The 24,258-nt window shown below is 33.2% G+C and overlaps 1 protein-coding gene across 1 annotated transcript in view; it reads left to right on the forward strand.

The window, feature by feature from the left end:
* The window catches only part of hob (bridge-like lipid transfer protein family member hobbit), a 32,040-nt gene that overhangs the window by 1,866 nt on the left and 5,916 nt on the right, over positions 1-24,258 (forward strand). The window contains exons 5-9 of the mRNA XM_075308327.1: positions 17-358; positions 5,453-5,596; positions 5,658-7,148; positions 7,216-7,359; positions 7,418-9,377. Coding sequence (XP_075164442.1) covers positions 17-358; positions 5,453-5,596; positions 5,658-7,148; positions 7,216-7,359; positions 7,418-9,377 — 4,081 coding nt within the window. The remainder of the gene's footprint in view (positions 1-16; positions 359-5,452; positions 5,597-5,657; positions 7,149-7,215; positions 7,360-7,417; positions 9,378-24,258) is intronic.

Genomic DNA, 24,258 nt, shown 5'->3' on the forward strand with positions numbered 1-24,258 from the left:
ACACGTATATTTACAGAAATTATCATTAGCCATGAATAACGCCAAATCTACAATACATGGTGGTCTCTACGACTTCTTGAGTGAAGCAAAGAAACGCACCATGCCATCACAGAATGATGCCGAAGAAAATCCCCTTAACCTATCGCATATATTGACATCTATTCCTACGACAAGTTCTGAAAAAGCATCAACCAATCCTAATGAAAAATATTCAGAAGCAAGTTATCATAATGAATGCTATCATAAAATAGCGCCGATTATACCAAAGAATTTTAGTTTCATCATTAAAGCTGCAACATTTTCTGCAGTAAAAGAAAATTCACAGAATGATTTTAGTGCAAAAATGCAGTTATTCAGTGTAAGTATTTTATATGCATGTATGATGTATGATTTTCTTCAAAAAATATCAATACCTTCAAATTACATCAATGCCTACGATCTATTTCAATATATTGTAATGTGGACTAAAATAACTGAAAATGTAATTTAGAGCATCTTGCTTCATAAATTATACTCAAACAAAAAAAAATCAGTACTAAAAGTTCCTAAGATGGGTACTATGTTAGTTAAAAGTGCGCATCTTTTATTTTTATCAAATTTTGTAATCATTTATCAATTTTGTCAAAACTTGAATGGAATTGTTTTAAAGTATTGATTGCTAAAAATTTTATTTTCTCAAATTAATTGATTCAAAATAGTAACCGTGGGAAGAAGCAGTTTTTCGTCTCGAAAATCGAACATAGTACCACCCTTAGGCAACAAACTTAATGCTGCTGTTTTGCCTAGAGTAATTTTAGCATTTTTAGCAACGAAAACTTATTGATTTTGGAAACTCAGCTACTTCATCAAACAATGAACAATTTGATTACATAGTGAAATTTTTTAATTTGAACAAAAAGAAATCAAAACTAATTGACACTATGTATTTATTTATTTTCCATTTAAGAGACCGATTTAGTAAGAGGCCGAATTACAATGAAATTTACTATTTTTAAATTTTTTTTAAATTGAAATTCTGAAAAAATGGACAAAAAACATTTCACTGAGGTTCATCAAAAGTTTTGAGAATCCAAAATCGGCTTAATAGCAATGAAATTTACAAGCGCTGGAAACACGGATGCAACTCGAGCCAAAAATAATTTACCAAAATTTGGAGAAAATTTTACAAAAAAAAAAATACAAAACAAAAAAAATTTATTTTAAACATTTTTATAGAAATTTTTGTTAAATTTTATTTCTAAAGAAAATTTTATCAAAATTTTATTTCTATAGAAACATTTGTCAAAATTTTATTTCTATAGAAAATTTTGTCAAAATTTTATTTCTATAGAAAATGTTGTCAAAATTTTATTTCTATAGAAAATGTTGTCAAAATTTTATTTCTATAGAAAACTTTGTCCAAATTTTATTTCTATAGAAAATTTTGTCAAAATTTTATTTCTATTCAAAATTTTGTCAAAATTTTATTTCTATAGAAAATTTTGTCAAAATTTTATTTCTATAGAAAATTTTGTCAAAATTTTATTTCTATAGAAAATTTTGTCAAAATTTTATTTCTATAGAAAATTTTGTCAAAATTTTATTTCTATAGAAAATTTTGTCAAAATTTTATTTCTATAGAAAATTTTGTCAAATTTTTATTTCTATAGAAGATTTTGTCAAAATTTTATTTCTATAGAAAATTTTGTCAAAATTTTATTTCTATAGAAAATTTTGTCAAAATTTTATTTCTATAGAAAATTTTGTCAAAATTTTATTTCTATAGAAAATTTTGTCAAAATTTTATTTCTATAGAAAATTTTGTCAAAATTTTATTTCTATAGAACATTTTGTCGAAATTTTATTTCTATTGAAAATTTTATCAAAATTTTATTTCTATAGAAACATTTGTCAAAATTTTATTTCTGTAGAAACATTTGTCCAAATTTTATTTCTATAGAAAATTTTGTCGAAATTGTATTTCTATAGAAAATTTTATCAAAATTTTATTTCTATAGAAAATTTTGTCAAAATTTTATTTCTATAGAATATTTTGTCAACATTTAATTTCTATAGAAAATTTTGTCAAAATTTTATTTCTAAAGAAAATTTTGTCAACATTTTATTTCTATAGAAAATTTTATCAAAATTTTATTTCTATAGAAAATTTTGTCAACATTTTATTTCTGTAGAAAATTTTGTCGAAATTTTATTTCTATAGAAAATTTTGTCAACATTTTATTTCTATAGAAAATTTTGTCAAAATTTTATTTATATAGAAAATTTTGTCAACATTTTATTTCTATAGAAAATTTTGTCAAAATTTTATTTGTATAGAAAATTTTGTCAAAATTTTATTTCTATAGAAAATTTTGTCAAAATTTTATTGCTATAGAAAATTTTGTCAACATTTTATTTCTGTAGAAACATTTGTCAAAATTTTATTTCTGTAGAAACATTTGTCAAAATTTTATTTCTATAGAAAATTTTGTCGAAATTTTATTTTTATAGAAAATTTTGTCGAAATTTTATTTCTATAGAAACATTTGTCAAAATTTTATTTCTATAGAAAATTTTGTCAAAATTTTATTTCTGTAGAAAATTTTGTCGAAATTGTATTTCTATAGAAAATTTTGTCAAAATTTTATTTCTATAGAAAATTTTGTCAAAATTTTATTTCTATAGAAAATTTTGTCAAAATTTTATTTCTATAGAAAATTTTGTCAAAATTTTATTTCTATAGAAAATTTTGTCAAAATTTTATTTCTATAGAAAATTTTGTCAACATTTTATTTCTATAGAAAATTTTGTCAAAATTTTATTTCTATAGAAAATTTTGTCAACATTTTATGTCTGTAGAAAATTTTGTCGAAATTTTATTTCTATAGAAAATTTTGTCAACATTTTATTTCTATAAAAAATTTTGTCAAAATTTTATTTCTATAGAAAATTTTTTCGAAATTGTATTTCTATAGAAAATTTTGTCAAAATTTTATTTCTATAGAAAATTTTGTCAAAATTTTATTTCTATAGAAAATTTTGTCAAAATTTTATTTCTATAGAAAATTTTGTCAAAATTTTATTTCTATAGAAAATTTTGTCAACATTTTATTTCTGTAGAAACATTTGTCAAAATTTTATTTCTGTAGAAACATTTGTCAAAATTTTATTTCTATAGAAAATTTTGTCGAAATTGTATTTCTATAGAAAATTTTATCAAAATTTTATTTCTATAGAAAATTTTGTCATAATTTTATTTCTAAAGAAAATTTTGTCAAAATTTTATTTGTATAGAAAATTTTGTCAAAATTTTATTTCTATAGAAAATTTTGTCAAAATTTTATTTCTATAGAAAATTTTGTCGAAATTTTATTTTTATAGAAAATTTTGTCGAAATTTTATTTCTATAGAAAACTTTTGTCAAGATTTTATTTCTATAGAAAATTTTGTCAAAATTTTATTTCTATAGAAAATTTTGTCAACATTTTATTTCTATAGAAAATTTTGTCAAAATTTTATTTCTATAGAAAATTTTGTCGAAATTTTATTTCTATTGAAAATTTTATCAAAATTTTAATTCTATAGAAACATTTGTCAAAATTTTATTTCTGTAGAAACATTTGTCAAAATTTTATTTCTATAGAAAATTTTGTCGAAATGTATTTCTATAGAAAATTTTATCAAAATTTTATTTCTATAGAAAATTTTGTCAAAATTTTATTTCTATAGAATATTTTGTCAAAATTTTATTTCTATAGAATATTTTGTCAACATTTAATTTCTATAGAAAATTTTGTCAAAATTTTATTTCTAAAGAAAACTTTGTCAACATTTTATTTCTATAGAAAATTTTGTCAAAATTTTATTTCTATAGAAAATTTTGTCAACATTTTATTTCTGTAGAAAATTTTGTCGAAATTTTATTTCTATAGAAAATTTTGTCAACATTTTATTTCTATAAAAAATTTTGTCAAAATTTTATTTCTATAGAAAATTTTGTCAAAATTTTATTTCTATAGAAAATTTTGTCAAAATTTTATTTCTATAGAAAATGTTGTCAAAATTTTATTTCTATAGAAAATTTTGTCAAAATTTTATTTCTATAGAAAATTTTGTCAAAATTTTGTTTCTACAGAAAATTTTGTCAACATTTTATTTCTGTAGAAACATTTGTCAAAATTTTATTTCTGTAGAAACATTTGTCAAAATTTTATTTCTATAGAAAATTTTGTCGAAATTGTATTTCTATAGAAATTTTTTTCAAAATTTTATTTCTATAGAAAATTTTGTCATAATTTTATTTCTAAAGAAAATTTTGTCAAAATTTTATTTCTATAGAAAATTTTGTCAAAAATTTTTTTTTCTATAGAAAATTTTGTCAACATTTTATTTTTATAGAAAATTTTGTCAAAATTTTATTTCTATAGAAAATTTTGTCGAAATTTTATTTCTATTGAAAATTTTATCAAAATTTTATTTCTATAGAAACATTTGTCAAAATTTTATTTCTGTAGAAACATTTGTCAAAATTTTATTTCTATAGAAAATTTTGTCGAAATGTATTTCTATAGAAAATTTTATTTCTATAGAAACATTTGTCAAAATTTTTTTCTAGAGAAACATTTGTCAAAATTTTATTTCTAAAGAAAATTTTGTCAAAATTTTATTTCTGTAGAAAATTTTGTCAAAATTTTATTTCTATTGAAAATTTTATCAAAATTTTATTTCTATAGGAACATTTGTCAAAATTTTATTTCTGTAGAAACATTTGTCAAAATTGTATTTCTATAGAAAATTTTGACAAAATTTTATTCTATAGAAAATTTTGTCAAAATTTTATTCTATAGAAAATTTTGTCAAAATTTTATTCCATAGAAAATTTTGTCAAAATTTTATTTCTATAGAAAATTTTATCCAAATTTTATTTCTATAGAAAATTTTGTCAAAATTTTTTTCTATAGAAAATTTTGTCAAAATTGTATTTCTATAGAAATTTTTATCAAAATTTTATTTCAAATGAAAATCCTATGTTTTTTCGAGCTTGAGATCTATATGTTTTTATTTATATTTTCTTCAATATTTCGCAATTTTCTTGAATTGCTTCTTCAGGAAGTATTGATATCAGTTACAACAACTAAACACAACACATATTCTTGTTACAGACAGTGAAACATTTGTGCCAATGGAATCCTGGAATGGACTTATATCTACTATAGCAAAAGTTGTCCGATTGACCCAAGTTTTTGCCCGAGCACAGATTTTTCGAATTAGAACACAAAATTTAATGCGACTGCTATAAAGTAGGAAGCAGTCAATGTTTGTTGTAATAGTAATACTGAAAAAAAGATTTGCTGACATTCCTTATGAAATCTGAAAATGTTCTTTGCTGCTTACATATAGCATAACTGTAGTAAAAGATTTATAAATTATACAACGTATTAGACTATAAAATTGTTTTTTATATGTTCAACAGATTACTGGCGAATTCAATTCCAAGTCGTTCAGTGAAGATGCTCACTTACCAACATTATTTACGAAAATAACATTACAGCACTTAGATATCGATACGAAATATGAAAAATTGCTTTTCATAGAGCAATTCACAATAGACTCGATGGTATGTAGAAATGCAAATGTTTGGCATTCGTATCTAATGTTGGCCATATTCTACTTTTCAGTTAAAAAATGACATTTTAAATCTAAATGTGAAACTTAAAACGTTCCAAATTATTTATAACCACAGCGAGATCTATGATTGGGTACATAATAACTTCCTATCGCGTAAAAGGCCCCAACAATCTTTATTATTACAACAAAAATCTTTACCAGATCATTTGGGTACTTTACAAAGTGCATGGACTGGTTCCAAACGTAGCCGTATTGGAAGTGGAATAGAAGTTGAAAAAGACGCAAACAACAAAAATGGCCCGCTTGAGTGGATTATGAAGCATATTGTGGTTAAAGGACGTGCCGAATTATGGAATGTTTCCATGCTGATGAAGCTCGATGATGATGAGCATGCTGGTATGAGTGTGAGTCATACATGTTTAGATTTGAAACAGACGGAAGAAAAACGCAGTTCGCAATATAAAACCAAGATATTCAACCTCTTGCTGAATCAACGACATTGGAGTGTAGAACTGATGATTGAATCTTTATGGTGGTCTCTAGGAAATTCCATAAACGATACAAATAATTTAAAGAAATCTCATTCTCGCGGTTCACCATTTTTCATAGGAGTTAGTTTGGTTAAATTGAGTTCCTATTCGAATGTGACCAAGTTGGAGGTATCGATACATACTTTGCGTACAGAATACAGTATGACATTGGCTACGTTTGTGATTAAAACTGTTAGTTGTATTAAACAATACGGAGGTCTCAAATCGGAGATGAGCTCAAAATCACAGCCCAAGCTATTGGAACAAAAAGATATCGCCAGAAGTTTGTTAATTTCAGCAAAAATCGAAGATATTACAGCGTATTTTGTTAATAATCATAATGCCTGTTTATTATTGAGTTTTTCTGAAATTGCTCTAACAAGATCACATCAAGTTACCCATTTAAAAGTAGAAGAATTTCAAATGGCTATTATGCGCTCCATGACTTCCTCCTCCCTATGTCTTACCGATTTTACAGACATTTTTGCAAATTGTAAACTCATTCGTTTGGAATATGAAACTCATGAGCAGAAAAGACCCAAATTGTCCGTTTACATACCGGGAAATACTGAGGCCTTATGGAATTCAAATTTGCATATGCACATTTTAACATTAGCTAGAGATATGCAAGCTTTAAAGGCGTCTTTGGCTTTGCCACAAAGGACAACTACAAATTCCCCAGAATCTTCAACTGCATCGATGGACGAAAATGTGAAGAAACTCATTATTGAGTTATCAGCGGAGCGCAGTACAGTTTTCGAAATTCAGTTATCTGACAATCATTCGATGCAATGGTTTGTGGAGAATTTATTTGTCAGTCACAAAGAGGGTAGCTTTATATCGGCCGAAAATATCTTTATAAAAATCGATGACGAGCATATATTCACACTGAAAGACGTTGATATACATTCCCTGGCAAAATTGGAAATGTTAACACAGGAGCGTTTAAACTGCGAAGGATTTGTGCTACCAACCAATAAAGTTTGGGTCACAACTATTGGAGCTTTTAAGGTTGATACGACAACCGTTATTCGTTGCGAACCAGATTTTAAATAAACTTTTTTGTACTTTTTCATAGGCCATTTTCCCCTATGATCATGACTTTTATGATGCAGTTAATAATCAGCTAGTCTCACATTTCAAATGGTTGAAGCTTGTCCACAACTATAAGAAGAAACCTTTTACATCCAGTTCGCCGTTGCCTAGCGATATGGTGATACAGGTAAATATTTCGAAATAGTTTTCCATAGTCTTCTGATGTAATGAATTTGCCTTTCCAGATTAAAGAATTTCTTTTAGAAATCAGTGATGATCCTTTTGAAGTCAAACTTCGTGATAACTATGTGTTACTGGTGGATGAATATCTTGAAGGTCTTAAACGGAAAACATTGTTTGACAAAAAGATAGCCGAAATCTGTTCAAAAACACTTTTGGTGCCTGCAGGGACCATAGAAAGTCTACACGCTACGTTGGTTAAGAAAAATTCTGAAATTTATATACAACGTTCAAAGAAAATAAGGGAGAGTGGTCCCGTGCGAACACGTCTCCTTGCCTGGATAATGACTGATGTTGAAATAATGGCCATGGCTGATCCCTCAATACACGGGACTCAAAATGTGACACGAATTATGAGAGAGATCGACTCGGACAGTCCTTGGCCGGAAGAAGGTTTAGAATTTACAACGCTCTGGTGCCGTAATGTGCATGTCAGTTGTTCGGAGTGGAAATTTATGCTAAGAGATTTCCCCCAGCCTATGTTCTATGTGAAAACTATGCGTTTATTTGGTACTCTCTGTGGTGCGGAACAGGCGGCATCAAAAAGAGCCAAAAGAGACGTATTCATCGAAGTGGGAGAACCTTTCGGTACGGATGTGATACAGCGTAGTATGACAGCATTGAAATTTTATCATGACTTCAATTGTGATCTCGAGGTTTGTAGTTATGCTTTTGGCCCTTGTTGGGAGCCCGTCATGGCTCAATGTAACCTGAGTTTTGAGAAAATATCTGCCCCCTCCAAAGATCCAAGTCCGCCTTTACCATTTTGGGATAAAATGCGTTTACTCTTCCATGGAAGACTGACAATGATTGTGAAACAATTTACCGTTTTGTTACACGCCTCTTTGGATCCTTACAATACAACCGAGGAAATGGAATTGACATGGAACAATGCCGGAATAGTATGGACGAATGCTAAAATTATGTTTCGTGGTGAATTGAATGTGACTGTGCGTACTGCATCACGCTACGATGATTGTCGTTTGCTGCACTTTCCCCATTTGAAACTAACTTTCAAATTAAACTGGGTTTGTCTGGCCAATCCCAATGACCACCACGCCGTAATGCCTTGTGCCCCAGATAAATTGCCAGAATATTCGAGCAACCAAGTTCATGATTCTTTTCGGGCTTTCCGCTCAATCAGCTTGAATATATGGATATCGTTTGAAACTAAACCTAAGCCAGGTGTGGACATTGAATATGATATACCTAGTTTGGTTTTATATGGCAGCACCTTAAGATGGTTCGAAAGCCTTAAACTTATATTGTCCGGGGTTACACGTCCCACACGCAGAGGTCCCGTATTTAGAAATGTAAGGCCTCGTAAAAAGCAACTTAGTCGCCACTATAAAAAGGCTAATCTTCAAATGAGCTTACATCGATTTCAAGTTCTCTATTGGATGTCTCATGCTCGACACAAAGGCTTTCAACTCAACGGAGGTCGTGTATCTTTTAGTTCCGAGTATTTGTTATCATTGTCGCCAATCGATGATGGCCTTATACATCGTCCTCGAGCCGATTGGTCCACCGTCTATATGAACTGTGAATTAAATGATGCCGAGATCTGGCTTAAGAGCATCGAATCTGAAAAATTCGATAGTTCTTCAGAGAATATAGCAAATGCTGATAATTGCAATAAGGTGCGTTTTTATTTCCTAAGTGTTGCTCGCGTTTCCTATGGCCGTGAAGCTCTTATACAATCAAATAACGATGAAGAAACCACAAAAACCAAACCAACTACTCCCACCCATAAGTTGGTGGTATATGACTTAAAGGGTGCTTGGACGAAGAATAATCGCGATGTTGCTTTTGCGCTATTCGATTCGTTTATGAAATCACAAAAACTTAAAAATAATCTTTCAACAGAAGCTGTTAAAAGCTATCGCAAGGAAGGAAATTCTAGTCTTATGAAAAATAAACGTACCGATGGTTCTGTGGCCAGTTCATCAACTGAGGTTTTGCCAAGTAAGTATTAGTGATAGTAATAGAAGTTTTTATTTTATTTAAATTTATTGTGAATGAAAAATTAATACAAAAAAAGACATTAACCGCAAGCATAAGCGTAGGAAGGCCTCTGGGGAGGGGGCTTAGACCCCCCAGAAAAATTTTAGCCCCCCCCCCCAGAATTTGAAAACCTATTTACGATTTTACATTTTTATAAAAAATAAACAAGTATATACTCGTACAACGCACAAAGTTCCACTAAAGACTTTCATACACAATCGAATTACTTGGGTTGTGGTAGAAGTCTGATATTTATGAAATAAAGCTGTGGTTGGACTTATGATTTAGTTGAATAAAAAATAGTAATTTATATTAAAACTATTCTTTCATAAATTAATATCTTAATAATGCTGCAAAAAAGCGTCGCCAAAAAAGAAGTGAAAATGTTCTTTTTGGGTCTGGAAGTGGTACAAAATTGGCGGAGAAGCGATGAATGTAATATAAACTTGTCATAGAACGAATGTCCACCGTTTCAACAATCGTTGCAATGAATTTGCATCACTTCTTAAAGTGTGATCCGAATTCAGTGTTTTGAATGTGAATTAAAAATTTTGTGATATTTTCCCAAATAAATAATTTTTATACTTTTTTATGATTTTTAATGCATTCTAACGCTTGTTTGAAACGTTTTTTCAAATATTATCCATTTTTCTATAATGGATTTAGCATTTTTGTGGCAAAATTTGAATAATTTGTACCATTTTATTTATTCTTACTCTTTTTTTAAACTATTTAAAAAAAGAAAACAAAAAATTACGCATTAAAATATAAAAAAATGAAGTAAAAAACTTCCTGTGTAGTTAAAATAGTTAACTTCTTTGTGAAGTGTGGAAATGGATCAACCACAGAACTGGTACAGGACTAGTCCCTGGTGTGTATGTAGTGTAGCAGGAGCAACCCATAAACAGGTCCTCAGGAACCAGTCTCGGACAAACTCTTAGAAATCTCTTTCAATTTGGGCTCCTAATCGAACCCGAAATGAAAAAAAAAAATTGAAATATGTCGAACAAAAGGTTATTTTGATAATTTTATTTCACTAAATGTGAAAATTGCAACTAACTGGAGCACAGGTACCAGTTCTGTGATAGGTCCGTCAGTGGCAATTTGCACCTATTTCCCGTAGGGTACTTTTAGTTGATTTATTATAAATTGATTGTCGAGCTATTTTGATGTCTATTTTTTTATTCAATTTTATGAAATAAAACATTGGTTGAACCTATAAGTTTAGTCTATAAAGTTTTAGCTAGGGGGGCTATAGCCCCCCTAGGAAATTTGTCTAGCTACGCTAATGACCGCAAGACGGTTCGGATACTCATTCGTTTCGTTCGGACATTCCTCGCCAGCATCATATAATTGCAGCGAAACTATCAACCAATTACACTACACGAAAAAACGGACGAGACAACACGTACACTGAGGTGGCAGCCGCTGGCCGATGGCTGGTATCCATCGGGTCAATCCGGTGCGTAGAACCCGCCGCCGTGACTGTGACTGATCCGAAGAGGTGCGCCAAATACTTCAACCGACAGTTTGTCGAGCATCCCGAGAGTGATAGAGCGAACAGGAGAGCCACCCGTCGTGTACGTGGTCTCCGAGCCGATGACACACCACAATTTACTGCAGCCGAAGTTACCAATGTCATCAACAGCGCGAAACCATATAAGGCGCTGGGCCCTGACGGAATTTCAATGCTAATGCTGAAGCATCTGGGAATACTGGGAGTTTTATTTATTTTATTTATTTATTTAGCATAACATGCTACTGATTTTAAACAATACTTCGTTAAATTATTAAATTGGATTGGGTAATTTTGACATTACATAACTTTTCAAAAATTTTCTTTTACATATGAAATGAGCGATTTTTTAAAGGAATGTATGTTATTTTCATTTTTTAATTCAATTGGCAGTTCATTAAATAATTTAAGCCCATTATATAACAATAAGTTTTGATAAAAATTGGTTCTACTTAAATTTAATCGAAAATCTTGAATATTTCGTAAATTGTACGGTTGAACGTCTGCTACATACGTTATAAAACTTTGCATATACTTTGGAACTAAGTTGTGCTTTATTTTAAATATATATATCAATGCGTTCATTGTAAGTCTTTGGTTAACTGACATCCATTTTAGTTTATTCAACATGCTGATTGTATGCGTTAAATGATGACATTTTAGAATCGCTCGCATTGCTTTATTTTGTAACTTCTGAAGTCTGGCTTTCATAGCTTGATTTCCCATAAACATGATTGTTGAACAGTACTCAAAGTGAGGTTTAATAATCGTATTAAATATATTGATTGCTGTTGGAAGGGAAACTTTGTTTCGTATTCTTTTTAAAAAAGCAACTTTTTTTGAGATCTTTTTGCAGATATAGTTGTAATGTGCATCAAACTTCAATTTTTTGTCAATTACAATACCTAAGTACTTTATTTCCTCAACTTGATTCACTTCTTGTTCATCGATTAGAATATTTCCTTCAATGACTCCATTGACAACCATTACGTTAGTTTTGTTTATGTTGAGCTTCAGTTTGTTCATTTTTAAATACTTTTCCACTGCTCTTAGATCTTCATTAAGCTTTGATATACATTCGTTTGTATTTTTTCCACTTATGTACAACAAAGCATCATCTGCAAACAAGCATAATTTAGTATTTCTTAATATGTTTTTTAGATCGTTAATATATATTAAAAAAAAATAGCAGTGTTCCTAATATTGCTCCCTGCGGTACACCGATTCCTACAGTACTCCCTGATGAAACATAAAGGCCACATTTTGTTCTTTGTGTTCTCTCCTCCAGGTAACTTTTAAACCATTTACTTTCAACTCCTTTTACTCCATATTTTTCAATTTTCTGTACCAATAAATCTCTATCGACGGTTTCAAATGCACGTTTTAAGTCCAAGAAAACTGCTACGATGCAATTTTTATTCGTGACTTCAGATTTCCATTGAGTAATAACGAGATTCAAAAGGGACTCACAGTTGTGATTATGTCTGAATCCTGATTGCGTTTCGATAAATACATTATTTGATTCAAAATAGCTATTCAGTTGCGTGTATATTACTTTTTCCAATATTTTACTAAGAATCGGAAGCATATTTACTGGTCTTATTTCATTGGGGTTATCCGTATTTTTGATTTTCGGTATGGGTATTACATATGACTCTTTTAGACATTTAGGGAAAATTCCCCATAGCATAGATTCATTTATTAAACGTTTTATTGCTTCACCAAGCAAGTCAAAGTTATTTAATAAAATTTTTACTGACAGAAAATGTTGATCTTTTTTTGTATTCATTCCCTTTAATAAAGATTTCAAATCATTGGTATTTATAAATTTGAATTTGAAGTTCTCCTTTGGAATGTGTGAAATATTATTTTCATAATTGATCGGAGGTATACTGCTGACTATTTCTTCTACACTCTCTATAAAAAATTTGTTCATTTCTTCAGCTATGCGTTTCTCATCAGATATGAGGGATCCATTTACTTTTATTTTCTTAATATGGGTATCATCTTTCTTAAGTACAAATTTTTTTATAGTTTTCCACATTGACCGTTGATCTGTACAGTTATCAATTTTATTACTGATAAAAGTTTCCTTAGCACTACGAAGTTGTGATTTGTATTGATTTCTGAAATGCCTATAATTTTCCCAACTAGTATTATCGTTTATCCAAACAGCTCTTTGATGTAATTGTTGTTTGTGAACTTGCATTCTCTTTAAATTGCTATTAAACCAATAGTTTGGTAATTTTTTTGATTTTGTTTCCTTCGTGCATATCATTGGATGCAAAGCCCTATTAATACTTTCAAACAGACTTTCGGCGTAGTCATCAACGGAATTTAAAGGATGATAGTAATAAATGTCATCATTAACTATGGTTCTTCGGAAAAGGTCGTCGTTGTAACGCAATATTTGGATATTCTTAGTTGTGGTAACTGTCTCTCTTTTTGATGGAAACTTAACTTCAATTGATTCGTGGTCGCTAATTTTGAGGTTTGTACAGGTTTTTGCAGTACATAGGTCAATATTGGTTACTACATAATCAATTAAGGTTGAAGTCGTACTAGTAACTCTGGTAGGTTGGTTTACAATTTGGTTAAAAAAATTATCATTTATTATTTCCTCAATTTTTTGTCGCTTTGTAGAAATTTCATTCCAATTTATGTTGAAATCGCCAACAATAATACCAATGTCATTTCCACTAATTTTGTCCATTTGGTTTTCAAAAAAGTTACAGAATATTTCTTCTGAGCTGTTTTGTCTATTTGGCGATCTGTAAACACCAGCAATAAAAAATTTTATATAACTTTTCCAGATTTCCACTTTAAGCCACCAAATCGTCTTATCAATTGCTATACATTCAATAACTCTTGATTGCCATGAATCTTTTATGTAAAGAGCCACACCACCCGTATGCCTAGAATCACCATCACATCTCAAAATATTGTAGTTTTGAATAGAGAATTCTCTATCTTCCAAGTCTGCAGTTAGGTGTGTTTCACTCAAGCAAATAAAGTCAAACTCGTTTTCACCAAGTATTACTTTCAGATCATCAAAGTTAGCACATAATCCACCAATATTTAAGTACAATCCACATATATTCTTTGGTTGCTAGTATTGCACCCTTTCTGCTTCTATTCTTTCTCTACGTTTCAGAACACGGCACCCAGTATTTCGGCAATCATGATTGATGTCTATATCCGATAAATGTAACCTCTCTTTTGCTTTTAAACAATTTATGCATTTGGATATGTTATTATTACACTCTCTGTACGAGTGGCCAACTTCACTGCATTTAGCACATACTTGATTTTCACTTCTGCAATGTTTCGATGTGTGAGCGAATCCCCAACATTTGAAGCATCTTAAAACTTTCAAACTTTCATATACAGGACATCTATCCCACTCTATATTAATTTTCTGTTTATCAATAATTTCCTTAAATCCCTCTCCATCAGTCTCAATTATGGCGTTAAATGTGTTTCGATTTTTATATGACCTGTATACCTTGACACATTCCAAATAATTGCATTGTATATTGTTTTGTTTTCTTATAGCTGCAACGACTGAACCTTTATCCAACTCCTCGCTTAAACCTGCAATTAACAGTTTCGGTTTTCTCATTGATGGTGATTGTACCTCGTAATTTTCTCCCATTTTCTCTTTAATTTGTTCTCTTAAAACGTTCCGTGCACTCTCGTTCTCGCATCTTATAGCTATCATACCATCATTTCTCTTCGTTATTCCATTTACTTGTACATTGACTCACTGTTCTGCTTATTTTTTGGTTTCAAAATAACGGGTACATTGTTGGTAGATTTAAGCTTGTCTGCATATGTTTGTACTCCTGGATTAGCTTTGTTATTTTTCAGCTCGCTCATAATTTCTATCTTTGCCTCTTCAACTCGTTTCTCCACATACTGGTTGTTTTTGTTAATTTCGCTAGTTATTTTTGCTTCATTTTCAATAACAATTGACAATAAATGTTTATAATTTTCATTTGTGACCAGCATAAAGTTAATACAAGAATCACAAAAAAATTTAATATTCTGGTGTTTAAAAATTGCATCGCACTCATACTTTGATAAGCCAACACATTTCATATGAAAAATTTTTCGCAAAAACTGCTGCACCTTACTTCCGTGTCTCGGCAAGTGGTTTTACATTTTCCACAATTTAAATCCATGTTATCTCATGAATTTAATACCATTTAAGTGAAATCAAATCTCACTCAAATGATTTAAAAATTGTTAATGTTTTAGATGTTGTGTTTATGAAAAAAATATCCAATTTATTCAAGAGCTTTAATTTCGCGTCTGCTTGCAACGAACGATCGATGTTGAGTACCTGACCAGACTCCTCAATTTGTCTTTGGAATCACACATTATACCCGATGTCTGGAAAATGGGAAGGGTGATTCCACTACTGAAACCGGGCAAAGATTCGAGCAAAGGTGAATCGTACAGACCGATATCCCTTCTTTCGCCAGTAGCCAAGACACTTGAGGCATTACTCCTCCCCAGCCTTGTGGAGAATTTTCCAGCTGCCCACCATCAACATGGATTCCGTAAGGTACGTACGACAACTGCCTTACATGCCATTTCGACACATATTAATAAGGGACTTAACCAGCCCAGGCCGTGTCATAGGACGGTCCTCGTGGCGCTTGACCTATCGAAAGCATTCGATACGGTCAACCATGCCACATTATTTGAGGACATCGAGAATACGTCCCTACCGGCAGGAGCGAAGCGTTGGGTGCTGAATTATATGTGTGGACGCCAGTCGTACGTGGAATTCAGGGACAGAAAGTCAAGACCGCGTACAGTTAAACAGGGAGTTCCCCAAGGTGGGGTGATATCTCCGGCACTGTTTAACCTCTACATGTCCTCGATTCCACCCCCTCCTGACGGCGTCGAGATTGTATCATATGCGGATGACTGTACAATCTTGGCATCTGGGCCCAATGTTGATGACATTTGCGATCGGTTGAACGTCTACATAGCTAATCTTACCAGTTATTTCACTGCGAGAAACTTGAGGATATCCCCCACCAAATCCTCAGCCACACTATTTACTACATGGACGGCAGAAGTGCGCAGGCAGTTGAATATCAGAGTCGATGGAGTAATAATTCCGACCACAAATTACCCCAAGATTCTTGGGGTCACATTCGACAGCCTTTTTAGGTCATCTGCCCATGCCACTGCAATTTGTAATAAGCTCCGTGGTAGAAACAAGGCCCTCAAGTCACTTGCCGGCAGTACTTGGGGTGCGGACAAAGAAACCTTGCTAACTACTTATAAGGCAATTGGCCGGTCAGTGGTAAACTATGCAGCGCCAGTGTGGACACCGCAGACCAGTGATACGCAGTGGAATAACATACAAACCTGCCAGAACGCTGCTCTTAGAACTGCGACTGGGTGTCTCCGCAGCACACCCCTGGATCACCTTTATGTGGAGACAAAGATCATCCCTGTGCGAAGACACAACTACATGTTGTCAAAGCAGTATCTCCTGGGTTGTTATCGCAGTAATCATCCAAACCACCATCTTATGGATACACAACCACCACCCAGGAACGTAAGGGTTGATATACATAATCTAGAGCGCGAGATCCAGCGCTATAAAAGAGAGCCTCTAGATCAAGCAGCGTACCAGGCAGGTTTGAACAGGATTCAGGATACTGTAGCTGAAGCGGTGAGAAGCTGCAAGGTTAATCCTGTTCTTGGAGTCCGACCACCGCCCATAGCACCGGAGGAAAGAGACCTCCCACGGCAGACTAGGGTAGTTTTGGCCCAATTAAGATCAGGCAAGTGCAGCCGCCTCAATTCCTACTTATCGGTGATTGATAGCAGCGTAGCTGACGTTTGTCCAATTTGCAACCAAGGGCCACACGACACGCGTCATCTTTTCTCTTGCCCAGCCAAACCAACCCGACTTACCACCAGATCACTCTGGACACACCCCATCTTAGTCGCAGAGTTCCTTGATCTGCCAACAAGCTGATGTACCAAGCGTATAACATGAAATGGATGAGATCACAGTAAACTGTTACAACAACAACAACAACCAATTACACTAGTTTACAAAATAATTTTTTTCATGTATATTTGATGAGATGTGACTTTTCTTATGAATTTTGATATGCTGAATTCGAAAAAAAAAAAATTAAATTATTTTATGGAACAGTTTTTGAGATATTCCGTTATTTTTAGTTTTTCGCTCTTTTTTACTAAACAAATTATATCTCGAGTTAAAAATGTCCGATTATGTCGTTGTTGAAATTTAGTCTTATGTCGTTGTTGAAAGGTATTGAAATGACGAATAATCGTGTATAATCTGTGATAAGTTAAGTGGTTCAAAAAATATCGATGCAGAAAGGGCAAATTTTCAAAAAAAAATCGTGTTTTATAGTGACCCTTTTCCGTCAGAAAAGTACAAACCATTGTAAAAAAATTTTGTTTCTCCTCATGGTCGCATAGATGATACTCTAACGTATGTAAGAAGACTAACTAGAAAAACGACCGAAAAATGGCAAAGTTATAAGCAATTTAATGAACAAATCCGATGTCAAATCATGCAAATATGAGCAACTCACCCACACAAAAATTCTACTCGGCCACACAGAAATGCATTTTTGTGAGGGTGAGTGGCTCGTGGGTGAAGCTCTTGAATTGTTTGGGGTTTATTGATATACAAAACTCCTTTCAAATAGCCCCACAAAAAAGTCTGGAGCGGTCAAATCTGGTGAACGTGGAGGCCAAGCAAAATCACAATTTCTGGAAATTATTCGTTCACCAAAAATGTTATCAAGAAGTTCCACTGTCGCTCTTGCTGTATGCACACTTGCTCCATCTTGCTGGAACCATATGTTTTGATTATTCTCAACATATGGACGCAAAAAATTGTCTATCATAGTCCTATACAGAGCCCCGTTAACCGTTTCTGGGTGACCCTCCACATCTTCGAAAAAATATGGACCGATAATTTTTATCAGCCATAACACCGCACCAAACAGTACATCTGGCGGGGTGTAATTCACTTATTCACTTTTCCACTTATGTACAACAAAGCATCATCTGCAAACAAGCATAATTTAGTATTTCTTAATATGTTTTTTAGATCGTTAATATATATTAAAAAAAAATAGCAGTGTTCCTAATATTGCTCCCTGCGGTACACCGATTCCTACAGTACTCCCTGATGAAACATAAAGGCCACATTTTGTTCTTTGTGTTCTCTCCTCCAGGTAACTTTTAAACCATTTACTTTCAACTCCTTTTACTCCATATTTTTCAATTTTCTGTACCAATAAATCTCTATCGACGGTTTCAAATGCACGTTTTAAGTCCAAGAAAACTGCTACGATGCAATTTTTATTCGTGACTTCAGATTTCCATTGAGTAATAACGAGATTCAAAAGGGACTCACAGTTGTGATTATGTCTGAATCCTGATTGCGTTTCGATAAATACATTATTTGATTCAAAATAGCTATTCAGTTGCGTGTATATTACTTTTTCCAATATTTTACTAAGAATCGGAAGCATATTTACTGGTCTTATTTCATTGGGGTTATCCGTATTTTTGATTTTCGGTATGGGTATTACATATGACTCTTTTAGACATTTAGGGAAAATTCCCCATAGCATAGATTCATTTATTAAACGTTTTATTGCTTCACCAAGCAAGTCAAAGTTATTTAATAAAATTTTTACTGACAGAAAATGTTGATCTTTTTTTGTATTCATTCCCTTTAATAAAGATTTCAAATCATTGGTATTTATAAATTTGAATTTGAAGTTCTCCTTTGGAATGTGTGAAATATTATTTTCATAATTGATCGGAGGTATACTGCTGACTATTTCTTCTACACTCTCTATAAAAAATTTGTTCATTTCTTCAGCTATGCGTTTCTCATCAGATATGAGGGATCCATTTACTTTTATTTTCTTAATATGGGTATCATCTTTCTTAAGTACAAATTTTTTTATAGTTTTCCACATTGACCATTGATCTGTACAGTTATCAATTTTATTACTGATAAAAGTTTCCTTAGCACTACGAAGTTGTGATTTGTATTGATTTCTGAAATGCCTATAATTTTCCCAACTAGTATTATCGTTTATCCAAACAGCTCTTTGATGTAATTGTTGTTTGTGAACTTGCATTCTCTTTAAATTGCTATTAAACCAATAGTTTGGTAATTTTTTTGATTTTGTTTCCTTCGTGCATATCATTGGATGCAAAGCCCTATTAATACTTTCAAACAGACTTTCGGCGTAGTCATCAACGGAATTTAAAGGATGATAGTAATAAATGTCATCATTAACTATGGTTCTTCGGAAAAGGTCGTCGTTGTAACGCAATATTTGGATATTCTTAGTTGTGGTAACTGTCTCTCTTTTTGATGGAAACTTAACTTCAATTGATTCGTGGTCGCTAATTTTGAGGTTTGTACAGGTTTTTGCAGTACATAGGTCAATATTGGTTACTACATAATCAATTAAGGTTGAAGTCGTACTAGTAACTCTGGTAGGTTGGTTTACAATTTGGTTAAAAAAATTATCATTTATTATTTCCTCAATTTTTTGTCGCTTTGTAGAAATTTCATTCCAATTTATGTTGAAATCGCCAACAATAATACCAATGTCATTTCCACTAATTTTGTCCATTTGGTTTTCAAAAAAGTTACAGAATATTTCTTCTGAGCTGTTTTGTCTATTTGGCGATCTGTAAACACCAGCAATAAAAAATTTTATATAACTTTTCCAGATTTCCACTTTAAGCCACCAAATCGTCTTATCAATTGCTATACATTCAATAACTCTTGATTGCCATGAATCTTTTATGTAAAGAGCCACACCACCCGTATGCCTAGAATCACCATCACATCTCAAAATATTGTAGTTTTGAATAGAGAATTCTCTATCTTCCAAGTCTGCAGTTAGGTGTGTTTCACTCAAGCAAATAAAGTCAAACTCGTTTTCACCAAGTATTACTTTCAGATCATCAAAGTTAGCACATAATCCACCAATATTTAAGTACAATCCACATATATTCTTTGGTTGCTAGTATTGCACCCTTTCTGCTTCTATTCTTTCTCTACGTTTCAGAACACGGCACCCAGTATTTCGGCAATCATGATTGATGTCTATATCCGATAAATGTAACCTCTCTTTTGCTTTTAAACAATTTATGCATTTGGATATGTTATTATTACACTCTCTGTACGAGTGGCCAACTTCACTGCATTTAGCACATACTTGATTTTCACTTCTGCAATGTTTCGATGTGTGAGCGAATCCCCAACATTTGAAGCATCTTAAAACTTTCAAACTTTCATATACAGGACATCTATCCCACTCTATATTAATTTTCTGTTTATCAATAATTTCCTTAAATCCCTCTCCATCAGTCTCAATTATGGCGTTAAATGTGTTTCGATTTTTATATGACCTGTATACCTTGACACATTCCAAATAATTGCATTGTATATTGTTTTGTTTTCTTATAGCTGCAACGACTGAACCTTTATCCAACTCCTCGCTTAAACCTGCAATTAACAGTTTCGGTTTTCTCATTGATGGTGATTGTACCTCGTAATTTTCTCCCATTTTCTCTTTAATTTGTTCTCTTAAAACGTTCCGTGCACTCTCGTTCTCGCATCTTATAGCTATCATACCATCATTTCTCTTCGTTATTCCATTTACTTGTACATTGACTCACTGTTCTGCTTATTTTTTGGTTTCAAAATAACGGGTACATTGTTGGTAGATTTAAGCTTGTCTGCATATGTTTGTACTCCTGGATTAGCTTTGTTATTTTTCAGCTCGCTCATAATTTCTATCTTTGCCTCTTCAACTCGTTTCTCCACATACTGGTTGTTTTTGTTAATTTCGCTAGTTATTTTTGCTTCATTTTCAATAACAATTGACAATAAATGTTTATAATTTTCATTTGTGACCAGCATAAAGTTAATACAAGAATCACAAAAAAATTTAATATTCTGGTGTTTAAAAATTGCATCGCACTCATACTTTGATAAGCCAACACATTTCATATGAAAAATTTTTCGCAAAAACTGCTGCACCTTACTTCCGTGTCTCGGCAAGTGGTTTTACATTTTCCACAATTTAAATCCATGTTATCTCATGAATTTAATACCATTTAAGTGAAATCAAATCTCACTCAAATGATTTAAAAATTGTTAATGTTTTAGATGTTGTGTTTATGAAAAAAATATCCAATTTATTCAAGAGCTTTAATTTCGCGTCTGCTTGCAACGAACGATCGATGTTGAGTACCTGACCAGACTCCTCAATTTGTCTTTGGAATCACACATTATACCCGATGTCTGGAAAATGGGAAGGGTGATTCCACTACTGAAACCGGGCAAAGATTCGAGCAAAGGTGAATCGTACAGACCGATATCCCTTCTTTCGCCAGTAGCCAAGACACTTGAGGCATTACTCCTCCCCAGCCTTGTGGAGAATTTTCCAGCTGCCCACCATCAACATGGATTCCGTAAGGTACGTACGACAACTGCCTTACATGCCATTTCGACACATATTAATAAGGGACTTAACCAGCCCAGGCCGTGTCATAGGACGGTCCTCGTGGCGCTTGACCTATCGAAAGCATTCGATACGGTCAACCATGCCACATTATTTGAGGACATCGAGAATACGTCCCTACCGGCAGGAGCGAAGCGTTGGGTGCTGAATTATATGTGTGGACGCCAGTCGTACGTGGAATTCAGGGACAGAAAGTCAAGACCGCGTACAGTTAAACAGGGAGTTCCCCAAGGTGGGGTGATATCTCCGGCACTGTTTAACCTCTACATGTCCTCGATTCCACCCCCTCCTGACGGCGTCGAGATTGTATCATATGCGGATGACTGTACAATCTTGGCATCTGGGCCCAATGTTGATGACATTTGCGATCGGTTGAACGTCTACATAGCTAATCTTACCAGTTATTTCACTGCGAGAAACTTGAGGATATCCCCCACCAAATCCTCAGCCACACTATTTACTACATGGACGGCAGAAGTGCGCAGGCAGTTGAATATCAGAGTCGATGGAGTAATAATTCCGACCACAAATTACCCCAAGATTCTTGGGGTCACATTCGACAGCCTTTTTAGGTCATCTGCCCATGCCACTGCAATTTGTAATAAGCTCCGTGGTAGAAACAAGGCCCTCAAGTCACTTGCCGGCAGTACTTGGGGTGCGGACAAAGAAACCTTGCTAACTACTTATAAGGCAATTGGCCGGTCAGTGGTAAACTATGCAGCGCCAGTGTGGACACCGCAGACCAGTGATACGCAGTGGAATAACATACAAACCTGCCAGAACGCTGCTCTTAGAACTGCGACTGGGTGTCTCCGCAGCACACCCCTGGATCACCTTTATGTGGAGACAAAGATCATCCCTGTGCGAAGACACAACTACATGTTGTCAAAGCAGTATCTCCTGGGTTGTTATCGCAGTAATCATCCAAACCACCATCTTATGGATACACAACCACCACCCAGGAACGTAAGGGTTGATATACATAATCTAGAGCGCGAGATCCAGCGCTATAAAAGAGAGCCTCTAGATCAAGCAGCGTACCAGGCAGGTTTGAACAGGATTCAGGATACTGTAGCTGAAGCGGTGAGAAGCTGCAAGGTTAATCCTGTTCTTGGAGTCCGACCACCGCCCATAGCACCGGAGGAAAGAGACCTCCCACGGCAGACTAGGGTAGTTTTGGCCCAATTAAGATCAGGCAAGTGCAGCCGCCTCAATTCCTACTTATCGGTGATTGATAGCAGCGTAGCTGACGTTTGTCCAATTTGCAACCAAGGGCCACACGACACGCGTCATCTTTTCTCTTGCCCAGCCAAACCAACCCGACTTACCACCAGATCACTCTGGACACACCCCATCTTAGTCGCAGAGTTCCTTGATCTGCCAACAAGCTGATGTACCAAGCGTATAACATGAAATGGATGAGATCACAGTAAACTGTTACAACAACAACAACAACCAATTACACTAGTTTACAAAATAATTTTTTTCATGTATATTTGATGAGATGTGACTTTTCTTATGAATTTTGATATGCTGAATTCGAAAAAAAAAAATTAAATTATTTTATGGAACAGTTTTTGAGATATTCCGTTATTTTTAGTTTTTCGCTCTTTTTTACTAAACAAATTATATCTCGAGTTAAAAATGTCCGATTATGTCGTTGTTGAAATTTAGTCTTATGTCGTTGTTGAAAGGTATTGAAATGACGAATAATCGTGTATAATCTGTGATAAGTTAAGTGGTTCAAAAAATATCGATGCAGAAAGGGCAAATTTTCAAAAAAAAATCGTGTTTTATAGTGACCCTTTTCCGTCAGAAAAGTACAAACCATTGTAAAAAAATTTTGTTTCTCCTCATGGTCGCATAGATGATACTCTAACGTATGTAAGAAGACTAACTAGAAAAACGACCGAAAAATGGCAAAGTTATAAGCAATTTAATGAACAAATCCGATGTCAAATCATGCAAATATGAGCAACTCACCCACACAAAAATTCTACTCGGCCACACAGAAATGCATTTTTGTGAGGGTGAGTGGCTCGTGGGTGAAGCTCTTGAATTGTTTGGGGTTTATTGATATACAAAACTCCTTTCAAATAGCCCCACAAAAAAGTCTGGAGCGGTCAAATCTGGTGAACGTGGAGGCCAAGCAAAATCACAATTTCTGGAAATTATTCGTTCACCAAAAATGTTATCAAGAAGTTCCACTGTCGCTCTTGCTGTATGCACACTTGCTCCATCTTGCTGGAACCATATGTTTTGATTATTCTCAACATATGGACGCAAAAAATTGTCTATCATAGTCCTATACAGAGCCCCGTTAACCGTTTCTGGGTGACCCTCCACATCTTCGAAAAAATATGGACCGATAATTTTTATCAGCCATAACACCGCACCAAACAGTACATCTGGCGGGGTGTAATTCACGCTGATGTAATGCCCTAGGATTGTGAGTGCCCCAAAATCTACAATTTTGTTTGTTTACATAGCCATTTACGTGGAAATGAGCTTCATCGCTCATTATAAGATTTATCATTTTCTCTGGCTATTTGACTAAAACGAATAGCATATTGCAGGCGTGCCTGATGGTCTTGGGGGAGCAGTTGCTGTGCCATTTGAATTTTATACGGAAACATTTTAAGATCCCGCTTTCTTTGCAAGGATGTTCTGGAGATTTCCAATTGAGTACAACGACGACGAGTAGAGACAGATGGATCTTCGTTTACACTCTGCCGTACAGCCTCCACAA

Source organism: Haematobia irritans, chromosome 4, assembly GCF_050003625.1.
Source record: "Haematobia irritans isolate KBUSLIRL chromosome 4, ASM5000362v1, whole genome shotgun sequence".
NCBI classification, from domain to species: Eukaryota; Metazoa; Arthropoda; class Insecta; order Diptera; family Muscidae; genus Haematobia; species Haematobia irritans.